The following is a 24,669-nucleotide window of genomic DNA, read 5'->3' as shown; positions in this document are numbered from 1 at the left end:
AAGGAAAGCAATACACCAACTTCGTAACAACAATGACATTATTATCTTACCTGCTGATAAAGGGAATGCAACTGTAATCTTAGACAAAGCTGACTACCATTCAAAGATTAACAACTTATTAGGTTCTAATACGTATTCTATGCTAGAAAGTGATCCCACAAGAGAACTTCATAACCGTACAAACAATCTTCTGAAATCAACTTCTGAACTTCCTAGACACACAAGACTATCTCTCCGCTCTCTCCATCCCCTCATTCCTCGGTTGTATGGCTTGCCTAAGATTCATAAGGTTGACACTCCTTTAAGACCTATTGTGGAAGGGATTGACTCACCTACGTACAATCTGTCTACATATCTTGCAGCTTCTTTAAAACATTTAGTTGGCAATTCCTCCTCCTTCATCAAAAACTCTGATTTCATCTCAAAAATAAAAAATTTGAATCTTTTAGACTCTGACAGAATGGTGAGTTTTGACATCGTATCTCTGTTTACGAATGTACCTACAGATGAAGTTCTGACTCTTCTTAAGGACAAGGTTTCTAAAAAAATTTTTGCTCTTCTAACTCACTGCATCAATTCCGGCTATTTCTGCTACGAAGATAAAATATACAAACAAACTAGCAGTTTAGCTATGGGCAGCCCTCTATCCCCAGTCTTAGCTAACATTTTTCTAGAAGATTTTGAAGAGAAAGCTATTTCCTCAGCTACTTTGAAACCTAAACTGTGGTTACGCTACATTGATGACGTCTTCCTTATCTGGGGACATAGTTTAGAGGAACTGCAAAACTTTCTAAAACCATTTAAATAACCAACATCAGAACATTAAATTCACATCAGAACTAGAGATTAACGGCATTCTCCCCTTCTTGGATTTAAAGATCAACAGATTACCCGACTGTCTTAAATTTTCAATTTTTCGAAAAACCACCCACACTGATAGATATTTACATGGTTCTTCTCATCACTTCCCACCTCAGAAACTGGGCATCATCTCCACCCTTGCCCATCGAGCAAGATGTCTCACTTCCACAGAAGAAGACCTTCAAACAGAGCTTAACTTCCTGAAAAACACCTTCTTAAATAATGGATATTCGTCTCGTAACATCACTAAACGTTTGAGTCCAAGACAACATCCTCGACAAGAAGATGATTCCAACCCTATCACTCATATACAGTTACCATTTATCAGCTCTCTTACCCCAAAACTAGCTAAGATTTTGAAGAAATTCAACATAAAGACCGACTATACTACTCTGCCAAAACTTCGTTCTTTTCTGAGTCGACCAAAACCAAAACACAACCAACTGCATTTTCCTGGTGTTTATAAAGTTTTGTGCAACTGTGGTTGACCCTATTTTGGCCAGACAGATAAATCTGTTTCACTTCATCTTGAGGAACATAGACGTGACATCTCTTACAGTAGAACACGAGTGAGTGCCCTTTCCAGTCATGTCCTCTTCTCGGCAAACTCTAACCTTGAAGAACAGCCACATCAAGTTGACTGGGAACGCACTACTAATTTATATATATGCAAGGATGAATTCGAAAGAAGAATTATCAAATCTAAAGAAATAGTTCTGGACCCTTCACACATGAACAACAATCTAAGCTACAATTTGCCTGATTCCCAAAACGCAGTAATCCAGTACTGGTGCTGTAAAATTAGCTGTCGCACACATTCAACTCATGCCAACGGTAGCACGCGGTCACCTATTCAAATATGACTGTTACTATTCTGCTTTTTATTAAGCTGGAAAGTCCATGTTTTTTACCTTGTTATTTTTATATCTTATGTTTTTTTTTTTTTTTTATTTATCACCTGAAGAAGTCGGAGCACCGATGAAACTAGTCGTGATGTATTAAAGGTTTTTGTTATACTTTCTCGGGTTCTAGTCAGTTAAATTTATTTTTATAAATATATATACACATATATATAATAGCTGAAGACCAATATGGATTCAGAAGTGGAAAAAATAAAGCACAAGCAATGCAATACTAAACCTCAGAATGATATGCAAAAGATCAATTGCTATACAAAAACAGGTCTACCTCTACTTCATAGATTTTGAAAAACGCATTTGATACTGTGTCTCATGATAAAAGTATTGGAAAACATCTTTTTGAGTCTAGACTCAAAAAGATTTAAGGATAATAAAAAAAAATATACTGGAATCAACTATCTGCAATCAAGATAAACATGCTTTCACAATGGCAAGATATAAAAAGAGGAGTCTGGCAGGTTGTATTATCACCATTGATGTTTGGTATCTTGTCAAAAAGGGCCCAAAACACAGAGGCATTTCAATTCATGGAAGAAACATAAATAACTTAAGATATACAGACAACATGGCACTAATCACTGAGAATGAAAAGTTCCTGTTATTCTCATGATGTTTTATTTTCCTTTTTATAAAACTATGACAGCTCTGCTCCAATCATCCAGAATTCATCCCTCTGACTAGACCTTCTGAATTATGCAATGTAGCCACTATAAAATTTTTCTAACCTTCATATTAGAGCATTTCTGGTTTTTGATGGCTTTTTTTTTTGAGAAGTATTGATATGCATGCCTGACTGCATTCCTCAAATGTGTGGAAAGGCTTATGTGTTCATCATACATGTTGATTAATTTTTAATGGTATAGATGAGAACACAGACCGATAAGAAAATAACTATTTATTAATTTATTGCTGATATTCTATCCAGCATCTTCAGGGCACAAAAAATGCGAAACAACAATCCATTATAACAATGGGACTAATTTCAACAATTGTAATGCACAACATAAAGACTAAAGTCCTAATTAGGTGCCATCTGCATTGGGGGGGGGGGGGGGAGAGAGAGAGAAAGCAGGTATTAATTAGATCTTAAGATGACTTTCTCCCAAATCTTTGGCAAATTTATACAGCCATACTCGTTGAGGTTTGGAGTAAGTTTCAAGGCTTCTGTTGATTCCAAGAATAATCTCTCTGACTTATGACTTCTGTGCAACACTTAAATTTTTTTCCAATTGATCCTATGTGTAGGGATATCCAAGGCATGGTCTGCTAAGACCCACCTTGCCATAGCGATAGTGCCGGATGTATTTTTTTATGTTCACTGAGGTGAATGTCCATAGTTCTTTCTGTCTGTGCATAATAAGTTCAATCACACAAACAAGGCACTTCATAGATTCCGGGATGTGAAAAACAAAAGATTCTGTCCTTGGGTGAACGGATGAGAGTTGCCACTTAGACATAAGGTGCATAGCTGATGTTTATTAAGCACTGTAGATATCTTTTCAGATGTGCCTTGACTTGAATGTATGGGATAATGACAGTTTTGTTGTAGTCTTCTGTGGTGGACAGTGTAGGGGGATTTCTTGCGAGCATTTAGTATTTTGTCTATCTTATGGGGATTGCCATTGGCTAAGAAGGTGTGACGTAAGTGAGTGAGTTCAGAAGTGAGAGCTTTGTCATTGGAACAAATCACTCTAGCTCTGTGGGTTAGTGTTTTTCGGATACCATACTGTTGAGATGGGTGATCATGTGATTGTTTGTGCAAATATCTCCCTGTATGTGTGGGTTTTCTATAAACTGAAAATGACAAGGAACCATCGGAAGACATGTGATTAGTGTGTCCAGGAAGGACAACACCCAAAATCCAGTTAAACTGGATTTTGGGTGTTGGCTATTTAAATGTGCTAAGAATGCATCCAATGTGTCTGGGCCATGTGGCCAAATAACAAACACATCATCAACATAGCGTACCCAAAGCACTGTTTTGAGAGGGGCTGTATTGATAGCTAGCTTTTTCAAGTGTTCTATGTAGAAGGTGGTTAAGACGGGAGACCATTGCAGGTTATTTTAAAGGGGAAGGGAAAATATACAAACAATTAGATGGACAGCAACAGGTTCCCCCTCTCTCTCTCCTTTTTTTTTTAAATTTATTTTTTAATGTAGATGATGCCTAATTAGGACTTTAGTCTTTGTGTTGTACATTGCAATTGTTCAAACTAGTCCCATTGTTATACTGGATTGTTGTTGTTTTGTATTTTTTGTGTTCTGAAGATGCTGGATAGAATACCAGCAATAAGTTAATAGTTTTCTTATCAGTCTGTGTTCTTATCTATACCGTTAAAATTAATCAACATGAGTGCATTCCAGTTGAACTTGTTTTACCACCATGCTGTCACAGCTTGTTTCATTTAGCAATCTTTCAAAGTAACTACTCCAGATATCTATAATATCTTTATTTTCAGTTTCTGTATCACCTTTATCATATTTGATTCCTTTTACAGTACTCAGTATTCTCCAATCAAAGATTTTTCAACAGCTTCTAGTTCATCTTGATACTTTCCCTCATACTTAATTCCTACGTTCTTACCAAAGTCTTCTCAAGATTTTTGTTCAGCCAGTTTTTCATAATGTTTTGCTTTGGTTCTTTCTGTATTCTCTAAGAGCACAAGCTGACTCACTTGCCAGTAACCTTCTATACTCTTTCTTCTATTCCTTGACAGCCTCTTTAAACTTTCCAAGCCCACCATGGAGTTCTGATTTTTATATCTTTGCTGACAACCTTACCACTGGTCTCTCTGGCTGAATCGATTAATATTTTCTTTAGTGTATGCAAATGAGTCTCCAATATTTGCTTCTTGTTTTCCAACTCTTTCATTTTCTGTTGAAAACCAGGAACCAATGGAACCATTACATCTTTATTTCTACATGTCAAGAGCCTATGCACAATTCCATAATCAGATGTGATGACTTCACAACTTGAGCAATTATTATTATTACTAAGAGCTCCTAGGAATCAGGGACTAATCGAGGGAGGTCACGTACAACAAGCACCAGCTATCATACATCATCATCATCAAATTCCTGCCATGTACCCTCAAGGGGTGTACAGGATATGATAGTACTACATGAAAAATTTACATCATTACTAACTTCCTATCTACAATTTTCCTACAAATCAGTCTTTTACTAGTCAAGACTCCAACAATACCAGATCTTATATTTCTATCGTCTAAGGCAGTGCTTCCCAAACTTCTGGATGTCAGGGCCCCCTTTGCAAAATTAAAATATTTCACGCCCCCCCCCCTCGAAAAAAAATCGTAATAGAGAGATATATTATTATAATATTTATTGTATTTATATTCAATACAAAACATACACAGCGAATATTTCAAAAATCAAATGCATATATTACATTTTTTGCCTCTTACCGTTTGGTTCTGAAGACGATGCAGGCTGTTCTGGTAAAATATGAAATACTGTCCTTTTTTTGAGTCTGTTTCTGCTTCTCATTGTTCGCGGGATTTTTTTTTATTTTTTTATCAGCCACTTATCCATCTCAGGATAAAATTTTTTAATGTAGAATACATCAAATAATATCACCACTTACCGATATTGGCACACCACAGACTGATAACATGAAATTAGTGAATATTACCTGAATAAGGGAATCCCCGGACCAGGAACATTTTTCTCTTTTGTGACTTTTCTCCCTTTAAGGTAATTAAGCCTAACGCAAAACAGACAGCAAAGGCAGGTTATTAAAACGTGCATATGATTGGTGCGGTATTAACAAAAGATCACGCAACCGAAAGATAAAAGCATAGCTGACAATCGAGTTGAAATGCTAACTCTCTTCAACCGAATTCCATATGTGAAACCGCCATAACATTCATTATATATATATATATTACTTAGTTTTAACACTTTTACGAATTTTAACACGTTCGACTGAATTTTATTGCTGCCTTGGAAAATCGAACTCACACACATCTAATTAATAACAATAGTTTTTAGTTAGATACTGTGTTTGCTCATGCAACATATGGTTTTGTTTCTGTCTATATATACAGCATAGTTTCTGTATGAGGGGACATGTGATTCATTAATTAGTGTGTTTTAATCCCAGTTGTCTCTAATTGCACTATTTGTTGAGAAATATATTACACAGACTCCTCATACCTTATTCACTGGCATAATAAAAGGACTTGTTTTTATTGCCTCTGTAGTATAGTGGCTGTTAGGGAGGGTGTTGTTTACCACTGCAAGCGAGTTACTATCTTCCCACATGAACTTGTTTAAGCTTTTTTTCATGTGTGAAGTATATGCGAAACTTTTATTGGTAACAGAAAACTAGCTCGGATGACAGTGATAATATGAAACGAGTTTTGATATGTATATAAAGTCAATATCAACAGTCCCTGATTACGAACGCGTGATGAAAGGGACAGGAAGATTTGGAGTTTCCCTGGAGAGCATTCGAAGTAAATACAATTAACCACTGATTTGAAATGAAACATATCAATAAGCAATATTTACTAATATTCATTAAACGCCGAAATACGAAGGAAGCAAAGTTTGTGAACCAACACCAATGCGTGAATTTTTCCATTAAAATATAAAAAGTAACAAAAAAGAAATAAAAGTTAAATACGTTTCTTTTAAAATAAAAAAAAATCTACTTAGTCTTAAAACATTTTAATTTGTTTTCATTATTTCACGGCCCCCTCAACAAAACCTACGGCCCCCAAGCGGGCCGCAGCCCACAGTTTGGGAAGCACTGGTCTAAGGCACTTTGTACCATATCAATCCGCCTATATCTTGGTCTTCCTCTAGGTCGTTTTCCTGCCAACTCAGCAGAGAACACTTGTTTTGCTAATCTTTCCTCGCCCATTCTGTTTAAGTGACCATACCATCTGAGATTAGCTCTACTAATGCATTCCTGGATGCTGACAATGTCAAGTTCTTTCCTAATTTCCTTGTTTTTAATATGATATTGCCATTGATGCCATCTGTTCACGCCTTTAATCTTTCTCAGGACTCTCATCTCTCATATCTGCGGTCTCTAGTCTTTGGTCAAGTGTTATACTTCTGACCCAGCTCTCAGATCCATAAGTTAAAACTGGTTTGAACACTGTCTTGTATACAACTAATTTAGTGTTCCGACTAATTTCTCTCTTATTCCATATGAATTTATTCAATTGATTTCCTACCATACCAGCTTTGTTGATTCTGTTGTCTATTTCCATATTTAATTTACCATCTTCACTAAAAATCGTGTCTAAGTAGCTGAAATGTTTTACTAGTTCCACAGGCTCTCCATTCACAACACAGTTGACATTTTCAATGATACTGCCTATTTTCATTCTCTTTATCTTTTTATTGCTGACCTTCATACATACCATAATCCATTACAACAGTTATTCAATTTAGTCACAGAATCTTGCAGACTTGTAGCGGATTTATTTAGAAGTATAACATCGTCCGCATAAAGCAAAGAGCTGACATTAACATCTCCAATTATGATATCATGTTTAATACCACTTTCCTTCATGATGTGATCCATATAGATAATGAATAATAGAGGGGGTAATGTACATCCTTGTCTCACACCAGATTTAACATTAAATCATCTTCCTGTACTTACTTCAATTCTAACTACTGACTTACAACTCAAATAAAGACTAAGTATTGCTTGATATAATGCCCCATTGACACCATAAAACTGTAGCATTTTGATTAGCTTCTCTATGGGCACCTTGTCATATGCCTTTTCCAAATCGACAAAACTTAAATACAGATCTTTGTTGTATTCCCATGATTTCTCAACAATTTGTCGTAAAGTGAAGATCTGATCCTGACAGCCTCTATTTCGCGTGAATCCAGCTTGTTCTTCACCAAGCTTTTCTTCCACAATTCTTCTCAACCGTTTCATCAAGTATACTTGCATATATCTTACCAGGAACACTCAGTAGGGATATACCTCTGTAATTCTCACATTCAGTTTTATTTCCCTTTTTAAAAATGGGTACTATGAGAGCACTACTCCAATCGTCTGGAATTCGTCCCTCTGTCCAGGCTTTTTGAATTATGCAGTGCAGCCACTGTAAGACTTTTATACCACCATACCACCATAATAACAAATCCATGTCCTGAGCAGAAATCCAACAGGTATTTGCCATTATTATTAGCTTTGCTCTTTTCTCCAAATTTTCCCAAAACATTTTTGTATATCAGACAATCACTTCCTACTCTGCTATTTAGATCCTCAACAAGGACCAAGTTTTCCTTTTTCATTGTGTCAGTAGCTTTCTCTAGGGCCTCAAAAAATTCCTCCACTTCTACCTTAGTAGAACCTTCTGTGGGACCATAGGCACAAATAAGTCTCATTGTCCAGTTCCCCATTCTGATATTTGCCCAAATCACTCTATTTGACACTGCCTGCCATTCAAGAAGATGAGCCTTGTATTTTGTGTTGAATACTATGGCTACTTCTTCTTTGCCTTGATTGTCATTGCCCGAATATAACATTTTATATTTATTGCTCAGAAAGATCTCACCAGTTTTTGTCTTTTTTGTTTCAGTCACCCCTATTATGTCGATCTGGTACTTATCTAATTCCTCTGCTAGCTCCATTTCTTTGCCATGAAAGGTTTTTTATGTCCATAGTACTGATCTTTAACTCTGGTGATGTTGAGTTGGGGTGTGTTTTCAGATTTGTTCCAGTAGCTGACTTTTCGCTGTTCACCCTGGTTCCCTGGCGAAAACAACGGGGGCCTTGTTTAACAGGGTGACGCCCCAGCTGGCATGAAATTTTGTCATGTTATACCATCATTTTGTATTTTGGTTTAACAAATAGGAATACAATTTGGTCGATTAAATCCCAAATTGTCAGCCCATCCTCGTTCGTTCAGTATCCAGGCAGATACCCAACAGGGTGCACCATGAGAAGGTGAGGATTGGACATTAGGTCAGAAGCCCTGGTCGGTTCTCTGCATTCCTTTAAAGGCTATGTGCAGGTCTCCTCTCATTTATACAGCTTTGACCCTTAAGCACCCCCAGCTTAAGCTATCATACTTATTCATTAATTCATTTACACTACTTGCACTCAACATCCAATGGCAATCCATTCCAATCACACACCATCCTGAGAGAAAAATCTAGCCTTCACCCCCTTCTTAGCTGCATTCATTCTCAGCTTCCCAGGATGCCCTCTTGTCCTTTCCCCATTCCCCATAAATTGAAAAATTCTCAACTGAAATCTTGTATGACCATTTCAGAAGTTTGTAAGTCTCAATCATATCACCCCTATTTCTCCTGTTTGCTAGTGTGTGCATTCTACAAATTCTCAATCTGTCTTCATAATCAGTATTCCACAATCCTCATATCATTTTTAAAACTCTCCTTTGTACTCTCTAATATATCAGAATCACAACAGAAACCATGAGACCAGACCTGCGCTCAATAGTCCAAGTGAGGACTCAAGGCCTTGTGAAGAGGCAAAAATGACATCCATCTTTACATGTTAACATTCATTTGAGCATTGCAATTATCTTTTGAGTTGTACACTTGCAAGCTTTGCTACATGGGCCCTGAACTTCAACTTCTTATCTACTAACATTCCAAGAACCCTAGCCTCATCAGTTTCTTCTACCATAATCCCACCAATATAATATGACATTGGCTACCTAATCACACCAAAGTGAATTATTTTACATTTACTGACATTTATTTCGCACCAGATTATTCAAATTATTATTATGTATTATTATTACATGCAACTCAAAGGAGTCAGCAGACTCATTGAGGGAGGCCCTAACATCATGTCAAGAACAACTATTCGACATTCACACAGTATCAATCATACCTCGCCTTGAACTCATTCACAGTCATGGCACCCACAATACATTCTGGCAGCTTATTCCACTCATTCACCACTCTCCAAGTAAAAAACTTAGCTCTAACACCCTTGCTAACCACATTCTTGCCCAGCATCTCGGGATGTCCCCTAGTCCTCCCACCACCAGTCCTATTCTCAAATTAATCTTCTGAATTAATCTTATAGAAACCCTTCAGTAATTGAATGTCTCAATCATATCACCCCCTTTTCCGCCTATGAAACAATTTCTGCAACCCACAAATCTTCAACCTGATCTCATAAGGTTCATTCCATAGACCTGCTATCTTGGTCACTCACCTCTGGATCATCTCAACCTCCTCCCCATCAAGAAGAAACCCTGGCGCCCATATCTGTGCACAGTAGTCTAGATGAAGGTCTTATCAAGGCTCGATACAGAGGAATAATAACTTGTTTGTCTCTGCTTGTTAAAGTATTTTTCAGCAAACAAGTGATTTGATGAGCTGATTTAGCCACTTTTGTGATGTGCCCCCTAAACTTCAACTCCCTATCCACCAACACTCCCAAATCCCTGGCCTCATCAATCTACTGGAGTATGGTTCCACCAATGTGATATACTGCTGCTAATCTTTTCACCCCAAAATGCATAACCTTACACTTTGCCACATTAAATCGACATCCATTTTCCTTAGCCCAGTCCTCCAAACTATCCAAATCATCTTGCAAAATTTTAAAATCCTGTGCACTCACTATTGCTCTACCCAACTTTGCATCATCAGCAAACAAGTGAACACTTCCTCTCAGATCCTTTCCTATATCGTTAATGAACAAACTGAAAAGTAATGGTCCAAGAACAGAACCCTGCGGGCACACCACTAGTCACAGACCGTCTTTTGGACTCTACTCCTGAATAAACCACTCTCTGATATCTCTCCATCAACCACCCTCCTATCCATCTCACCAACTCTCTATCCATCCCCATATGCTGCAGTTTACTGATTAGAATTCCATTAGGTATCCTGTCAAAGGCCTTAGCAAGGTCCAATAGAATCACTGTAAACCCATTACCCTTATCCAGTTCAGCAGTCACGGTGTTATAAGACGTGAACAAGTTACTGAGGCATGATCTACCTTTCACAAAACCATGTTGTCCCCCATACGGTATCTCATTTTCATCTATCCAATCCTGTATTTTTTTTCTTGACTAATTTCTCCAAGACCTTGACAACGATTCCTGATATGCTAATCGGTCGGTAATTTACAACAGAAGCCTTGGAACCTCCTTTATGCAGTGGAACTATTTTCCCCTCTTTCCACCCCCTCGGGACTAACCCAGACCCGAGACTCAAATTAAACAAAATGGTCAAGGGCACTGACAATTCTTTAGCTGCTTCATGTACGACACGAGCTGGTATACCATCCAATCCCACAGATGTATTGACATTCAGGTTTTGTAATAGACTATTCACCTCCACTTCATTCACCACAATTCCCGTATAATCTACTGGTTCGTTCATTCATGCAATGTCACCACCTGGATGATATACTCTTGCAAATGGCTCGCTCAGTAATTCAACTATATCAACTGATTTGGTTACCTCCCTACCATCGGTATTCTTTAAAATCATTCTGTCATATACATTTTTTTTTGTACTTGCAACATATCGAAAAAAATGTTTGGGATTCTCTTTAGCCTGCATGGCTAATGTTCTTTCGTAATCTGTTTTTGCTTTTCTTACCACACTCCTTACCCTTCTGGCCTGCACTTTATACCGTTCATGTGCCTGCCGGTCACCTTTCTCCTTAAATTCCATCCATAGTTGTTTCTTTTTTTGCAGTTCAAGCTTAATGGTGTTATTCATCCATTTAACCTCTACTTGATTTATTATTTTGACTCTAGGTATACAGTCAGATATTGCCTCATGCAAACACTTCTTAACCGCCTCCCATGCACTATCAACATCTAGCCCTTGCAGTTTTATATGCCATGGCACTGAACCAACCAAACTCCTAAGCTTGTCATACTTACCAGCCCGATAATTCCACATGTACCCTGTCTTAATTGTAAATTCCACACCTTTAGCCACCTCCCAAGTCAAGACCCTATGATCACTCTCACCAATTGGTGGAAACGTGGTCATATTCGTTACAGCCAAATTCTCAGATGCAATTACTAGGTCAAGCACTTTCTGACCCCTAGTATTTTCCATTACATGCTCTTGCAGATAGTTATCCCTTAATAACCGCATAAAATCCAATTTCTTATCTCCACCATCTATTCTATCACCTGGTCTATAGCAGCACCCAACTGTATATTTTGTTCTGCTAGCTTCAATCTCATACCAAATAACCTCAAATGTGCTCTTTTTTCTATCCTGCAGTTCTACTTCTATTCTCCTTGGCTGTAGCTCATCAGTTATCATCAATAACACTACTCCCCCCCATTTTATTCTCCCCGTCACTCCTGAACACACCATACCCCTCACATTCAATCCCACCAGCTATATCATCTTCTGTCAGCCGTGTTTCAATAATGCCAATAACCTGTGGTCTGGATGTGCCAACCAAGGCCAAAAATTCTTCCTTCTTGTTCCTAATACTTCTGGCATTAGTATACATGAATTGCAGAAGCCCAGTTGTCCCATCCTATTTTGATGTCTTATACTAACTATTCCATTCTGATTTGTTGTCTTTCATACTCTAACCCAGGCATATTACACACATTCATACACTCAACTGTCTCTCTAAAGTCTGCATATCTACTTCCCCCTCCCCCTTAATAACTCTAGTTTCTCTGATTCTGCACATTCACTTCCACTTCATACAACACATTTTCAAGTCTCCATACACCAAATCCATTGAAATGTAAACCATCCATCCTATATAAATCCTTTCGCCCATCGAACTCACTCCACACATCCACAAATTCCACACCACTCCTCCTGCATAATCCACGCATAAAGTCATTAGCAATTATGGCCCTCCTTCTATACTCTTCACTGTCATACTGCAGCAACAAACTCACCATCCTAACTCTCTCACTCTTCTCTTTTGCTACCTCAAGCTATTCCTTCAAATCCTCTCTCATAGTCATTTTGTCTCCTTTCAAATCATTTGTACCGGCTACTACTATCAATTCTTTCACTCGCTGCTTTTGCATTCTAATTGACTCGCTTATATCCTTAACGTTTGCACCAGGTTGGTACAATTTTGTTAAACTCTCAACTATCACACCTCTTACTAAAGAATCTCCGTATACAACACTCATTCTTTCATTTTGTTTACACTCACTATCATACTTTTGCCTTATTCTGCAAGTACTGCAATATCAGCAGCATTCCTGATTACCCCACCTATCTTTGAATCATCAGCAAATAGCTGCATGTCGCTTGTTAAATCCTTCCCAATATCATTAATGTAGAGATTGAATAACAGTGGACCAAGCACTGATCCTTGTGGTACACCACTGGTTACCTTAAATCTTGCAGACTCCATTCCCCCATAGACCACTTTTTGATATCTGTCAGTCAGCCATCCTCTTATCCACACTAACATTCTACAACCCAAACCCATATTCTCTGATTTATGCAACAGTCCACCATGCTTGTATTCTGTTAAAAGTCATAGCAAAATTCAATACACTCCTAAAACTTCATGTCCCTGTCCTCCACCACCACCAATCAAATTCCCAAATTATTAAGCACATGTACGATTTTAATTTCCACCATTGCATCAGGCCTTCTTATTTCTTCCGTCCTTCCTCCAATGCCTCTGCAGTCCAAACCAGGCCTTGACCTCCTGGATTTGTTGCTTCCGATCCTGTCTGTTCAGGACCTTACTTCTCCAGTTTGGACATTGGATATGTTGATATCTTGACTAATGGTATCCATCCATCTTCTTTCTGGTTTTTCCTCTTGGTCTTTTACCAGAATTTTACATTTGTAGTCTTCTAAAGTATCAATTATGGAATGAAAATTAACATAAGAAAAACAAAGGTAATGCAAATAGCAAGGAAAGAGGCAAATATGGATATCAGAATAAATGGGGAAAACTTGAATCAAGTAAAGATATGTCTGCACGGTTAGCCTAGTAGTTATGCGCTCCGCAACCATATGCCTTGGAAAGGAGTGTCCTTCATTCGATTCTCGTTGCTGACATGAAGAGCTAAGGATCTTTCTCAGATATAGCCAAGTTATCCAGTCTTGGGCGTGGACTGAAGGTTTTTCTCATGCAAAGCAGGCAAACCGGTATTAAGAACACAACGCTTCACGGACAATTACACACGGTTGAGCGTGCAGGTAACGACCCCACCTCGTAGTGAGTTATGAAACCCAAAAATGGGAGGCCAAGACCCTACATGGGGCTGTAGTGCCAAAGAAGAAGAAGAAAGACATTTAAATATCTAGGAAGTGTGATTAGCAGTGATGGAAGATGTAAAGGTGAAAAAAAGCAAGAATAGCAATGGGAAGAGATGCCTTTAATAGAAAATGGAATTTATTCAGAAGTAAAATGGACAGAAACCTAAAGAAAAGACTAATAAAATGTTATGTGTGGAGTGTTGCTGTAAAATATCGCAAGAAATTATTTCTTTTAGAGAGTTTTTACTAAATATTTCACAATTTTTTTGTCTGAAATTATAGGAAAAAAATGTACTTAGTTAAAATAAACTCATCACAGAACAACTTCCTCCCACAGTTGGCAATGCTCTATATGTTGATGAACTTCACAGTTTACTGTCATTCTTGTAACATGAGAATCGCTGAAAGGCAATTTCAACAAGCAATCAATTATAACTGTTCATGAGCAATTGGTAACAGGTTCAGGTTTTCAGCAGAAAAACTGTACACCTCTGTTAAAAAATATATTCTTTGCCCAGAATCATATGCCAATACAGTAAGAGACAGCTGTTTCCATTTAACCAACAGATATACAGTATTAATACTACCCATATATTGTACTAATGTACTATAGGTTGATCAACCAACCTTTTGTGTATAGGTTCAACAAAGAGTTAAGGATGGGACAAGCTATTATCCCAGTAGCAACAGAAGTTCTTAGGATTCAATTTCAAGAAAAAGGTTACATTCCTTTAACACATTTGTCATCTAAGAGATAAGTCAAAAACAGTACTGAATATCCTTTTCATTCTATCCTCTGCATCAAGGTTTCTCACACTTTTCCAACAATAGAACACTTCACAAAACCTGAAATTTTAATGGAACACCTTGATTAGAATTGAGAATCATTGGTCTCATATTCAATGTAAAGCTAAGCTAACACTATCGCTGCAGCAAGCTGTATCACAATCCAAAAATGCAACAGTGCACATTACAGCCATGTCAGGCCACACACATCGCATTGACCTTGCTTGTGACCGCAAGTTTCCTAGAATAGATACCTTCTTACTTCACTCGTGCTCGGAGGTGTTGACAACCGTGGGTGGCTGTCAGCCAGCGAGCGCTGGTCTTAACAGCACAATCCACATGAAAAGTGAGGAGCACCTGGTTTTCAAACATGTTTGAACTTGTCGCAGCATTTAAAACCATTCCAGGCTCATATTAATTTTGATAATTTTTCACAGAACATTTATTCACTTTCAGCGAAACACTGGTATTTTGCGGAACATGGTTTGGGAAATGCTGCCCTACATAATGAAACATAGATCAATTTTTTCCTTGCTTTGCATTTATCATGTATGTGTTTGATCAAAATTTCATCAGAGTATATGCATTTCACACATCACCTATTCAAAGTCTTTATGTCGAAGCTAATGAACCTGCTCTGTTGGTTCAACGGAAACAGCTGTCTCTGAACTATGCTCTAAAAATGAAGTCTCTTTCTAAAAATTCTATCCATCCATCTATTCACTGGGCATTATCAGATGCCACATGGCCACTCAAGTTGTTTGGTGATGTGCCACAACAGTCCGTGCCAGGTAGTCCTGTTGTATGCTTTCATTGAGGGGTCTACTCCTTTTACCAGGAACCTGACCACCTATACTGTTTTGAGAAGTTTTCCTTTCATCCTTTTAATGTGTCCAAAGTATTTCAAACTTTCTTCTGTCAATATCCTTAAGGAACCTTAAATTTCTACCGATCCTTTCTAGCACCCATCTATTTGTCTATCTTTCAAGTATGTGATATCCTCAACAGCCTTCTGTACCACATTTCAAAAACAGCTATCTTTTTTGTATCAGACTTCTTTAGGTTCCATGTCTCACATTCATAAATCACTGTTGGAAAAACATTTACATCCAGAATCCTCAACGTAGTTCCTGTGGCGATATATCCATCCTTCTAGATTTTAAGACACGTCTCTGACTGTTGTTTTAGCCATTCCTAATCTTCTGATGTTTTCTGAACAGCAATTCTTCACATTAATAATGGATCACAGGCACTTAAATTTGCCGGCTTCGACATTTTTTTTCTCCATTAAGGTAGATATTTCTCGGGAGCTTCCCTGTTTATATTTCTTTTGAAAATCATAATTGTTGTCTTGCTAGGATTGAACTGAAGTCATCTGTTCTTACTGATCTCATTAACGTTGCACCAAGGATTTGTCTGAATTGTTCCTTGTCATTACACAGAAATACTGTAATGACAAGGAACAATTGTTCAATACACAGGAATCAACCTATCCTAATTCCTGTCTTAAGCTCATCCAATGCTACATGCATGATGTCTTCAGCATAGATACTAAATAAGTGAGGAGAAAGTAGGCATTCTTGCCTAACTTCCTTCCCAAATGGAAGCTAATTTGGTTCCCAAATTAGCTTCCAGTTGTAGTTAATCCAACACATTATCAACCTGATAATGTACTGAGAGAAACTCATTATTTTAATTACCTCCCACAGTTTCACAAGATGAAACTGTGGGAGGTAATTCTTGGAAAGCCTTGGAGTAATCTATGAAACACATTACCATAGAGAGTATAAATTCTTTATACTTTTCAAGGATCTGTCTAAGGCAAAAGGATCTGATCTTTGGTCCTTTACTAAAACCTGCTTGTTCTTCAGGCATCTCTGTCTCAACTTTGGTTTTAATCCTATTTAGAATGATCTTTAAATAGGACTGAGGCCAAAGTTGAGGCAGAGATGTGGACTAGTATTTTTCCCCCAATTTAGTATGCATGAGAAAGAAATTATGTAAGCTACTGACATGAATTTTCTTATACAGTGAAATACTGTGGAGTATCCATAACTATAGAATAACACGTATGCTACAGTAAATAACTTTATTATTATTATTATTATTATAATGTGAATATTTCATCTTATGTTTCAAAAGACATCAACAGTACAATTATCAAACAACAAGTAGGTGTGAATGTGTCTAAATCTATGACGCTGAGATTACTTCACAAATTGGGTTTTAAATCACATTCAAAATAAAAGGTAGCTAGAGTGCAATGGTGTAAGCAAAGTTGTGGGGTCAAGAGGACTGGAAAAGGGTGCTTTTTTAGCGATGAAAGTATGTTTTGTATGTCCCATTGTCATCAAGGAATACGTGTTTGGTATCTTAAGCAAGAAGCATTTGATAAAGAATACATGAAACATTTGGTGAAATTTTCAACCTCTGTCATGATATGGACTTGTATATGACTGCAGAGGATCCAGATAGGCGTACAGAAGAGTCAATTCCAAAATGCACCAAGAAATTCTTGGTACACTTTGGAACACATTACCATAATCTACCGGCATCAGAAGATTTATGTGATAGTGATTTCTTTTTTCAGCAAGATTCAGCTTCTTGTCACACTTCCAAGACCACTATCAGATGGCTCAAAGAAAGGCAAATCAATGCAATTCCTTGGCAGGCAAACTCTCCAGATTTAAACCCCATTGAGAATTTGTGGGGAATTATGAAGAAACATCTTCAAGAAGTTGCCCTGAGAGATAAAAAAAACAACTTTTTTCTAGTCTACAGATCATATGGGCATGTTTTGATAAAAAAAAGAGTGTGAACCGCTATTAAATAATATGCCCAAATGTTTACAAAATTTTCTCATGTTGTTTCCCTTTTGACTGTAATTTTTGTGCATTTATTTTCGCATTATTCTAATATTTTGAACCACATTAAAAATTATTCAATTTAATGTTTTCAAATAATAGTTTTCTTATAATTTATATTACATTTCTATGTATTTACATGGTTATATAATCTATAAAATATATAGATTTAGAAGATGCTAATTCATATTTGGTAATAATTATTTTCTATGCAATAAATTAGAATTGCAAATCATTCAACACATTTTCTTTGATTATTCTAATTTTTTTTGTTTCGGAGGTGTAGGTGTTTATCAGAACTTTTCAGTCCCACACTTGTATACTGCTACTGGCATGCTGAACTACATGCTAGTCACTTGTACTGGAACCAAAAATGTATAATAAATCACTATACAGACTCACTGAGTTCTTTACAGACTGTCTCCTCTCCTGTGTAGAATACACATCCAATGCTTTATGATATTCAATTATTGTATAAAATAAAGATCCTTAATTTCAATGTTCATTTGTGCTGCATTCCCAGCCACACAAGAATTAAGAAATGAGACTGAAGATGGAGCTGCCAGGTCAGCTCATATTCCAAGTACTGCTTGTCAGTCCCCTATACAGATTACAGACAGCCAGCAGTTGCAATAAAACTCAGCAATACAATGTATACATGAATTTCAAGTTGAAACTCCTATTAATCAATAGCAGGAAGCAATAAAAAATAAATTGCATGTGATAAAACCTGAAATTAAGAATTGGCAGGTTAGTCAGTGTCACAACAAAAGTGAAGAATTTGTTTTTGCTAAGCTCTTTATAGGTCACAGTCATCTTACACATTCACATTAATTACATATTAGGTTTAATCCTTTATCCAAGTGTAAGCAAACAAAGTTTACGCCCGAAATATTTTCAGGACTGTGGCAACTCGTGATAAAGGTGGTATAAGTTCTGATCACATGCCTTAGTATCCCATAATGCAAAGCACATATCCTTACGGATATGTATAATGCTACATATAATCAATTCGACCTTTATTGAGGTCTCGTCAGTGGGAGCTAGACCCAGAGTCTAGCTCCCACTGACGAGGCCTCAATAAAGGTTAAAACCGATCTGGGTAGTGATCCTTTCCATAATGCATAGCATTATACATACCCATAAGGATATGTGCTTTGCATTATGGGATACTAAGGGAAGTGATCAGAACTTATACCACCTTTATCACGAGTTGCCACAGTCCTGAAAATATTTCAGGCGCAAACTTTGTTTGCTTACACTTCGATAAAGGATTAAACCAAATATATAATTGATGAAACAGTTTAGATCAAAATGAACTAAAGTGAGATCATTGAACTTCTCGAAATTTTTTTTTTTTTTTAAATCCCATTTTCTTCAAGCCTCCAGATTGTTTCCAGTGTGGTGATAATATCTTTTTCCAGTAACATAACATTGTTTTAACTATCCAACATGTCTTGATGGTTAGTATTTACACCAGCCATCTTACACCTCCATATCCATTTCCTTTAGATCAACATTCATTTCAATCAAATTGGGGATACTACAACCATGTTAGAAATAATTTTTTTAATTTCCTCCTATATTAAAAAGAAAACAAAATTTTGATTTGATTTTGAAAACAAAATCAGACATCACATTGGAAAAAAGTGATTTATTAGTCAGTTTAACATCCCTGCCAATTGTGTCATTGATTGGGACAAATGTCCCAATCAATGACACAATTCTGTTACAGGACAAATTCCCTCCCAATATCACAATGCTCTTTGTACATGTACTACTTTCTGGCTATTTTGTGTGGAAAAACACTTTCTATCTACAAAAAGAAATCACAGCCATAGGCTCATCATTATCCCCCCTGCCCCATTGCTAACTTTTATATGGAAGGTTTTGAGCAATGTGCTCTAGATTCCTCTCCTTTAAAACGAAAGTCTGGCTAGATACATGGACGATGTTTTCACTATCTGGTTCCATGGATGCCAGAGATTAGACATTTTCCTCAGCTACCAAAACAAACAACACAAATGCATACAATTCACAACTGAGATTGAAAGGCAGAACACTCTTCCTTTTCTAGATACACTTGTTACACGTCTTCCTTCTAATTAGTTAATGAAATATTCCATTAAGTAATGAATTTAATTAGCTTACTACACATACTGGCCAATACTCCTACCACCACTACACAACACAAAAACTAGGTGTCATTCACACACCAAAAAAACAGGGCTTTGAAGATTTGCTCCAATGAACAAGCACTTAAAGATGAATTTAAAGTTATTAGTAATACCTTCCTGAAAAATGGCTACAGCCAAAATACTATCAACAAAATTCTTCACAAGACCTCACCAAAAAACAAAAAAAAAAAAACAAACTAGACTACAATAAAACTGTAACCATTCCATACATTAAAGGAATATCAGATAAAATAAACAAAATACTACCGAAACACAACCTTAAAGCCACCTTTAAACCTCCTGCAAAATTAAAGAACTCACTCAACTCATCCAAGGATCCACTTCCTACCAGAAAAAAGGAACAAATGACACATTAAATTTAATAAGTATGGTAAAGCCAACCTTTCTGATCATGCCCTGCATACTCTATATAGAACTGACTGGAAAGGCACCTGTCATTTACATTACACCAAAATGTGGTATGAACGTAAATTTGACGATACCTGTGAAATTCTTATCAACCACCCTAATCTTAACAACAATAATGGCCTAAAAATCCCAAGAATATGGGAGGCACATATTCTATTTGCATAACCTTTCTGCCTGAGAGTCAATTATAAATACGATTATAGGTAATCCAGGATCATAACTCTAATATAACATCTCTCATGTTAAATTAAAACATCACTTTTGCTGTTATAAAACTATATATATATGAAATTGCTCTGTGATGTCGTCATCAATAGAATATAGCTTTGACGTAGTTATTTTATTTTCCCACTAGAGGTCAATCCAGTAGAATAACCATTGATCAAATCATTGTCTCTTTGGCATACTGTATGAAATGCAATATAGCTTGTTTCTGCATATATATGTGTATACTCCAGATGACCTTAATATGAAGGTCGAAATGTCGGGAAATTAAAATAATTATTTCTAACACGGTTGTAGTTTCCATAATTTGGTGGAAATGACCCTATATTCATATTATTTCAACACTTGCAAGTACTTGTGCATAATGCTTTGGTTGTCACCCACACATCACGGTCAGCAGGGATGTTAAGGATGATATTTTCACACATAATGTAAACACAAGAAATATTCCATTAAGTAATGAATTTAATTAGCTTACTAGTTTATATGAAAAAAAAACAAAAAAAGAACAAAAAAAAAACAAAAAAAAACAAAAAACCATCCTTACTTGGCTAATTTATCCATCATATTTACTAGCTGCATAGCCTCATATTCTTTCTGCTCTTCTGACATTCCTTCCATGGGATCAGGCCTAGGTTCTTGATAACAGCCTAAAACAGGATTGATTCTAGAATAAAAACACAGTAAGAAGAAAACGTTTCAACACATTTGGGTGAAGAATATTACCAAAAGCAGAAAATAAACACATCAACTTGGTTCTGCATTTATGAAATTATTCATTCTCCCCTTTTTTTGCTACTCCTATGAAGGTTAATAAATTTGGCAACATTTACAATTATACAATGTTTTATTTATGAATCATTAAATCATTCTTTGAACTAAGTGATCAGTTAGTAACCAATTGCTAACTGAAGAAATTTATCTCTAAAAATGACTTATTTTTAAGAAGGTCACCAACAAGAATCAGCTTTTTTTATGTTGCAGATGTGACTGCAGCTATCTGCTGTTTAATTAGCCTTGAATAAGTATGTGCAGAGACGGCATGATACACATGAAATATATACATGTAAAAGGCCATTTGAAACGGTCAAAATCAGTAATGCTGTCTCTGCATAGTTATTATGTATTAAGTAAGAAAAGGGTAGTCATATTTTTTATCCTTGTTGATATAAGTCAAATGAATTATGAAGAGGAAATTCATGAAATGATACAGACACTATTATTATTATTATTAAGAGAAACCTCCAGGGAGTAAGGGAATCATAGAAGGAATCCACATACTACATGCACCAGCTATCATACTTATTCTTGAATTCATTCACACTGCTTGTACTGACAACATCCAATGGCAATCCATTCAAATCACACACCATCCTATGAGAGAAAAATCTAGCCCTTACTTCCTTCTTAGTGGAATTCATTCTCAACATCCAAGGATGTCCTCTTGTCCTTTTCCTAACCTCCATAAAATGAAAATTTCATCAACTGAAATCCTGTATGACCATTTCAGAAGTTTTTACATCTCAATCATATCACCCCTCTTTATGCTGTTTGCTAGTGTCTGCAGTCTACAAATTCTCAATCTGTCTTCATAATTAGTATTCCACAATCCAGATAACATTTTTAACACACTCGCTTTCACTCTCTCCACTGTATCAGAATCACAACAGAAACCAGGAGACTAGACCTGCACACAATAGTCCAAGTGAAACAAAATGACATCCTTATCTTTACATATTAAAGTTCGTTTCAGCATTGCAATTATCTTTTGAGTTGTATTTGCAATCTTGGTTACATGACCCCTAAACTTCAACTTGCTATCTATTAACACTCAAGATCCTTAGCCTCATCAGTTTCTTCTAGCATAATCCCGCCAATATAATACAACACTGGATATCTAATCATGCCAAAGTGCATGACTTTACATTTACTGACATTGAATTGACATCAATTTACCTATGCCCACAATTCCAGCCTACTCAAATCATTCTGCAAGTACTGCATACCAGCAGCATTCCTGATTATCCTAATTATGTTTGTATCATTAGCAAATAGCTATATGTCACCTTTCAAATCTTTCCCAATATCACTAATGTACAGATTGAATAATGGTGGACCAAGGACTGATCCTTGTGGTGCACCACTAGTTATGTATTTTTTTTTATTAATCTTTGTACTAGTTATGGTCAGTACTACCCTTACATCACGTCCAGACATCTTATCCAGATTTGATATAGGCCTTTACAAGTGTTTTACCCTATGCCTGTTCTAGTTATCATTGTAGTTATTCTCTGGTGGCAACGCAATGCCACCAGTGTGCCCTGTATGGCCTCAAGGAAAGAAATTTTATATCCTTTTGCATAAGCCCAAGCTGTTTTAAGTCCTTATAGCTATCTGCGGGTAAACCTCGGAGTTGCCCCATGCTCTTCCCGTATCTTACTATCTTAAATCTTGCAGACTCACATTCCCCATATACCACTTTTTGATATCTGTCAGTTAGCCATCCTCTTATCCACGCTAATATTTTATAATCCACACCTATATTCTCCGATTTATGCAACAGTCTTTCATGCTGTATCTGTCAAAAGTCTTAGCAAAATTCAAAAGTATCATGTATCCATTCCCTATGTTTAGTTCTATGGCAACATTATTATAGAATGTGACAAGTTCCTAAAACATTTCCTTCCCTTAGTAAACTCATGTTGTTCATTGCAAAATAGAGACTCACTGTTAATCTATTTCTAAATGTGAGCCCTAACCAATTATTCCCAAACCTTCACCATCAACCACTCCTGAGATACTGACTGGTCAATAGTTGGATACATGGATCTTTGCACCACCCTTGTACAATGAGATTACCATACATTCTTTCCATTCCTGCAGAATCTTCACTGTTCTAAGAGTCAAATTATATAGCCTGATAAAAAGGAATAGCCAGTTCAAGATGAACAATCTTTTAGCATCCATGCTGATATCCTATCAGTCCCTACTGATGAATTCTTATTCAGTTTGTAAAAGGTTTTTTACCTTGGGTGTAAAATACATGTTAAAGATGCCAAGAAAATTTTACACTTGGTTTTAATCCTTTTCCCAAGTAAGCAAAACAAAGTTTTGCATGTTAAATATATTCATGTCTGAGCTACTTGTATATAGAGGCTAATGACTTCATATCACTTGCCTTAGTATGTATCCCATAATGCAAAGCACCCCTCCCCTTTCAGGCATGTATATAATGCAATGCATAATGGGAAGGGTCACTGCTCAGACCAGTTTCGACCTTTATTGAGGTCTCTTCAGTGGGAGCCAGATCCGGGAGAGATACCAAGGTTGAAGTAATGCAGAAGTCATATATATCTCCTATACAAGTAGACAAAAGGTGCTTGACCTTCTTAACAAAAATCTCTGGATGAGAGAAAGTTTTTTACCTTGGGTATAAAATACGTTAATTATGGGATACATACCAAGGCAAGTGATTATGAAGTCATTAGCCTCTATATACAAGTAGCTCAGACATGAATATATATTTCACGTGCAAAACTTTGTTTTGCTTACTTGGGAATAGGATTAAAACCAAGTATAAAATTTTCTTGGTATCTTTAAAATATTTTACAACCAAGGTAAAAAAAAAAAAACTTTCTACATCTTTCTCTCATCCAGAGATTTTTATTAAGAAGGTCAAGTACCTTTTGTCTACTTGTATATGAGATATATATGACTTCTGCATTACTTCAAACTTGGTATCTCTCCCGGGTCTGGCTCCCACTGAAGAGATGGTCGAAACTGGTCTGGGTAGTGGTCTTTCCCATTATGCATTGCATTATATACATGCCAGAAAGGGGGTGTGCTCTGCATTATGGGATACATACTAAGGCAAGTGATATAAACTCATTAGCCTCTATATACAAGTAGCTCAGATGTGAATATATTTAATGTGCAAAGCTTTGTTTTGCTTACTTGGAAAAAGGATTAAAACCAAGGTTTTAATCCTTTTTCCAAGTATAAAATATAAAAAAGTATAAAGTATACTACTAAAAAAAAATTTTTTTTATTTTTCTTGGTATCTTTAACATCTTATTCAGTTTGTGCAACTTTAATACCTCCTCTTCATACACACCTGAGTTTCTTCAGAAGAGGTAGCACTGAACTCAATTTTGCATACAACCAAATTGATAGCTTTTAGCAAAATGGGTACTCATT

The 24,669-nt window shown here is 36.5% G+C and overlaps 1 protein-coding gene across 1 annotated transcript in view; it reads right to left on the bottom strand.

Moving 5' to 3' along the window:
• Window positions 1-24,669, bottom strand: part of ric8a (ric8 guanine nucleotide exchange factor A) — a 340,114-nt gene that overhangs the window by 6,645 nt on the left and 308,800 nt on the right. The window contains exon 14 of the mRNA XM_090393889.1: window positions 21,020-21,139. Coding sequence (XP_090250015.1) covers window positions 21,020-21,139 — 120 coding nt within the window. The remainder of the gene's footprint in view (window positions 1-21,019; window positions 21,140-24,669) is intronic.

The sequence above is a fragment of the Typopeltis vanoorti genome, chromosome 6, assembly GCF_054136105.1.
Source record: "Typopeltis vanoorti isolate ZY-2024b chromosome 6, IOZ_Tvanoo_1.0, whole genome shotgun sequence".
Classification (NCBI taxonomy): Eukaryota; Metazoa; Arthropoda; class Arachnida; order Uropygi; family Thelyphonidae; genus Typopeltis; species Typopeltis vanoorti.
The sequence above is the reverse complement of the archived record's forward strand: the minus strand, read 5'-3'. Positions and strand labels throughout refer to the sequence as shown.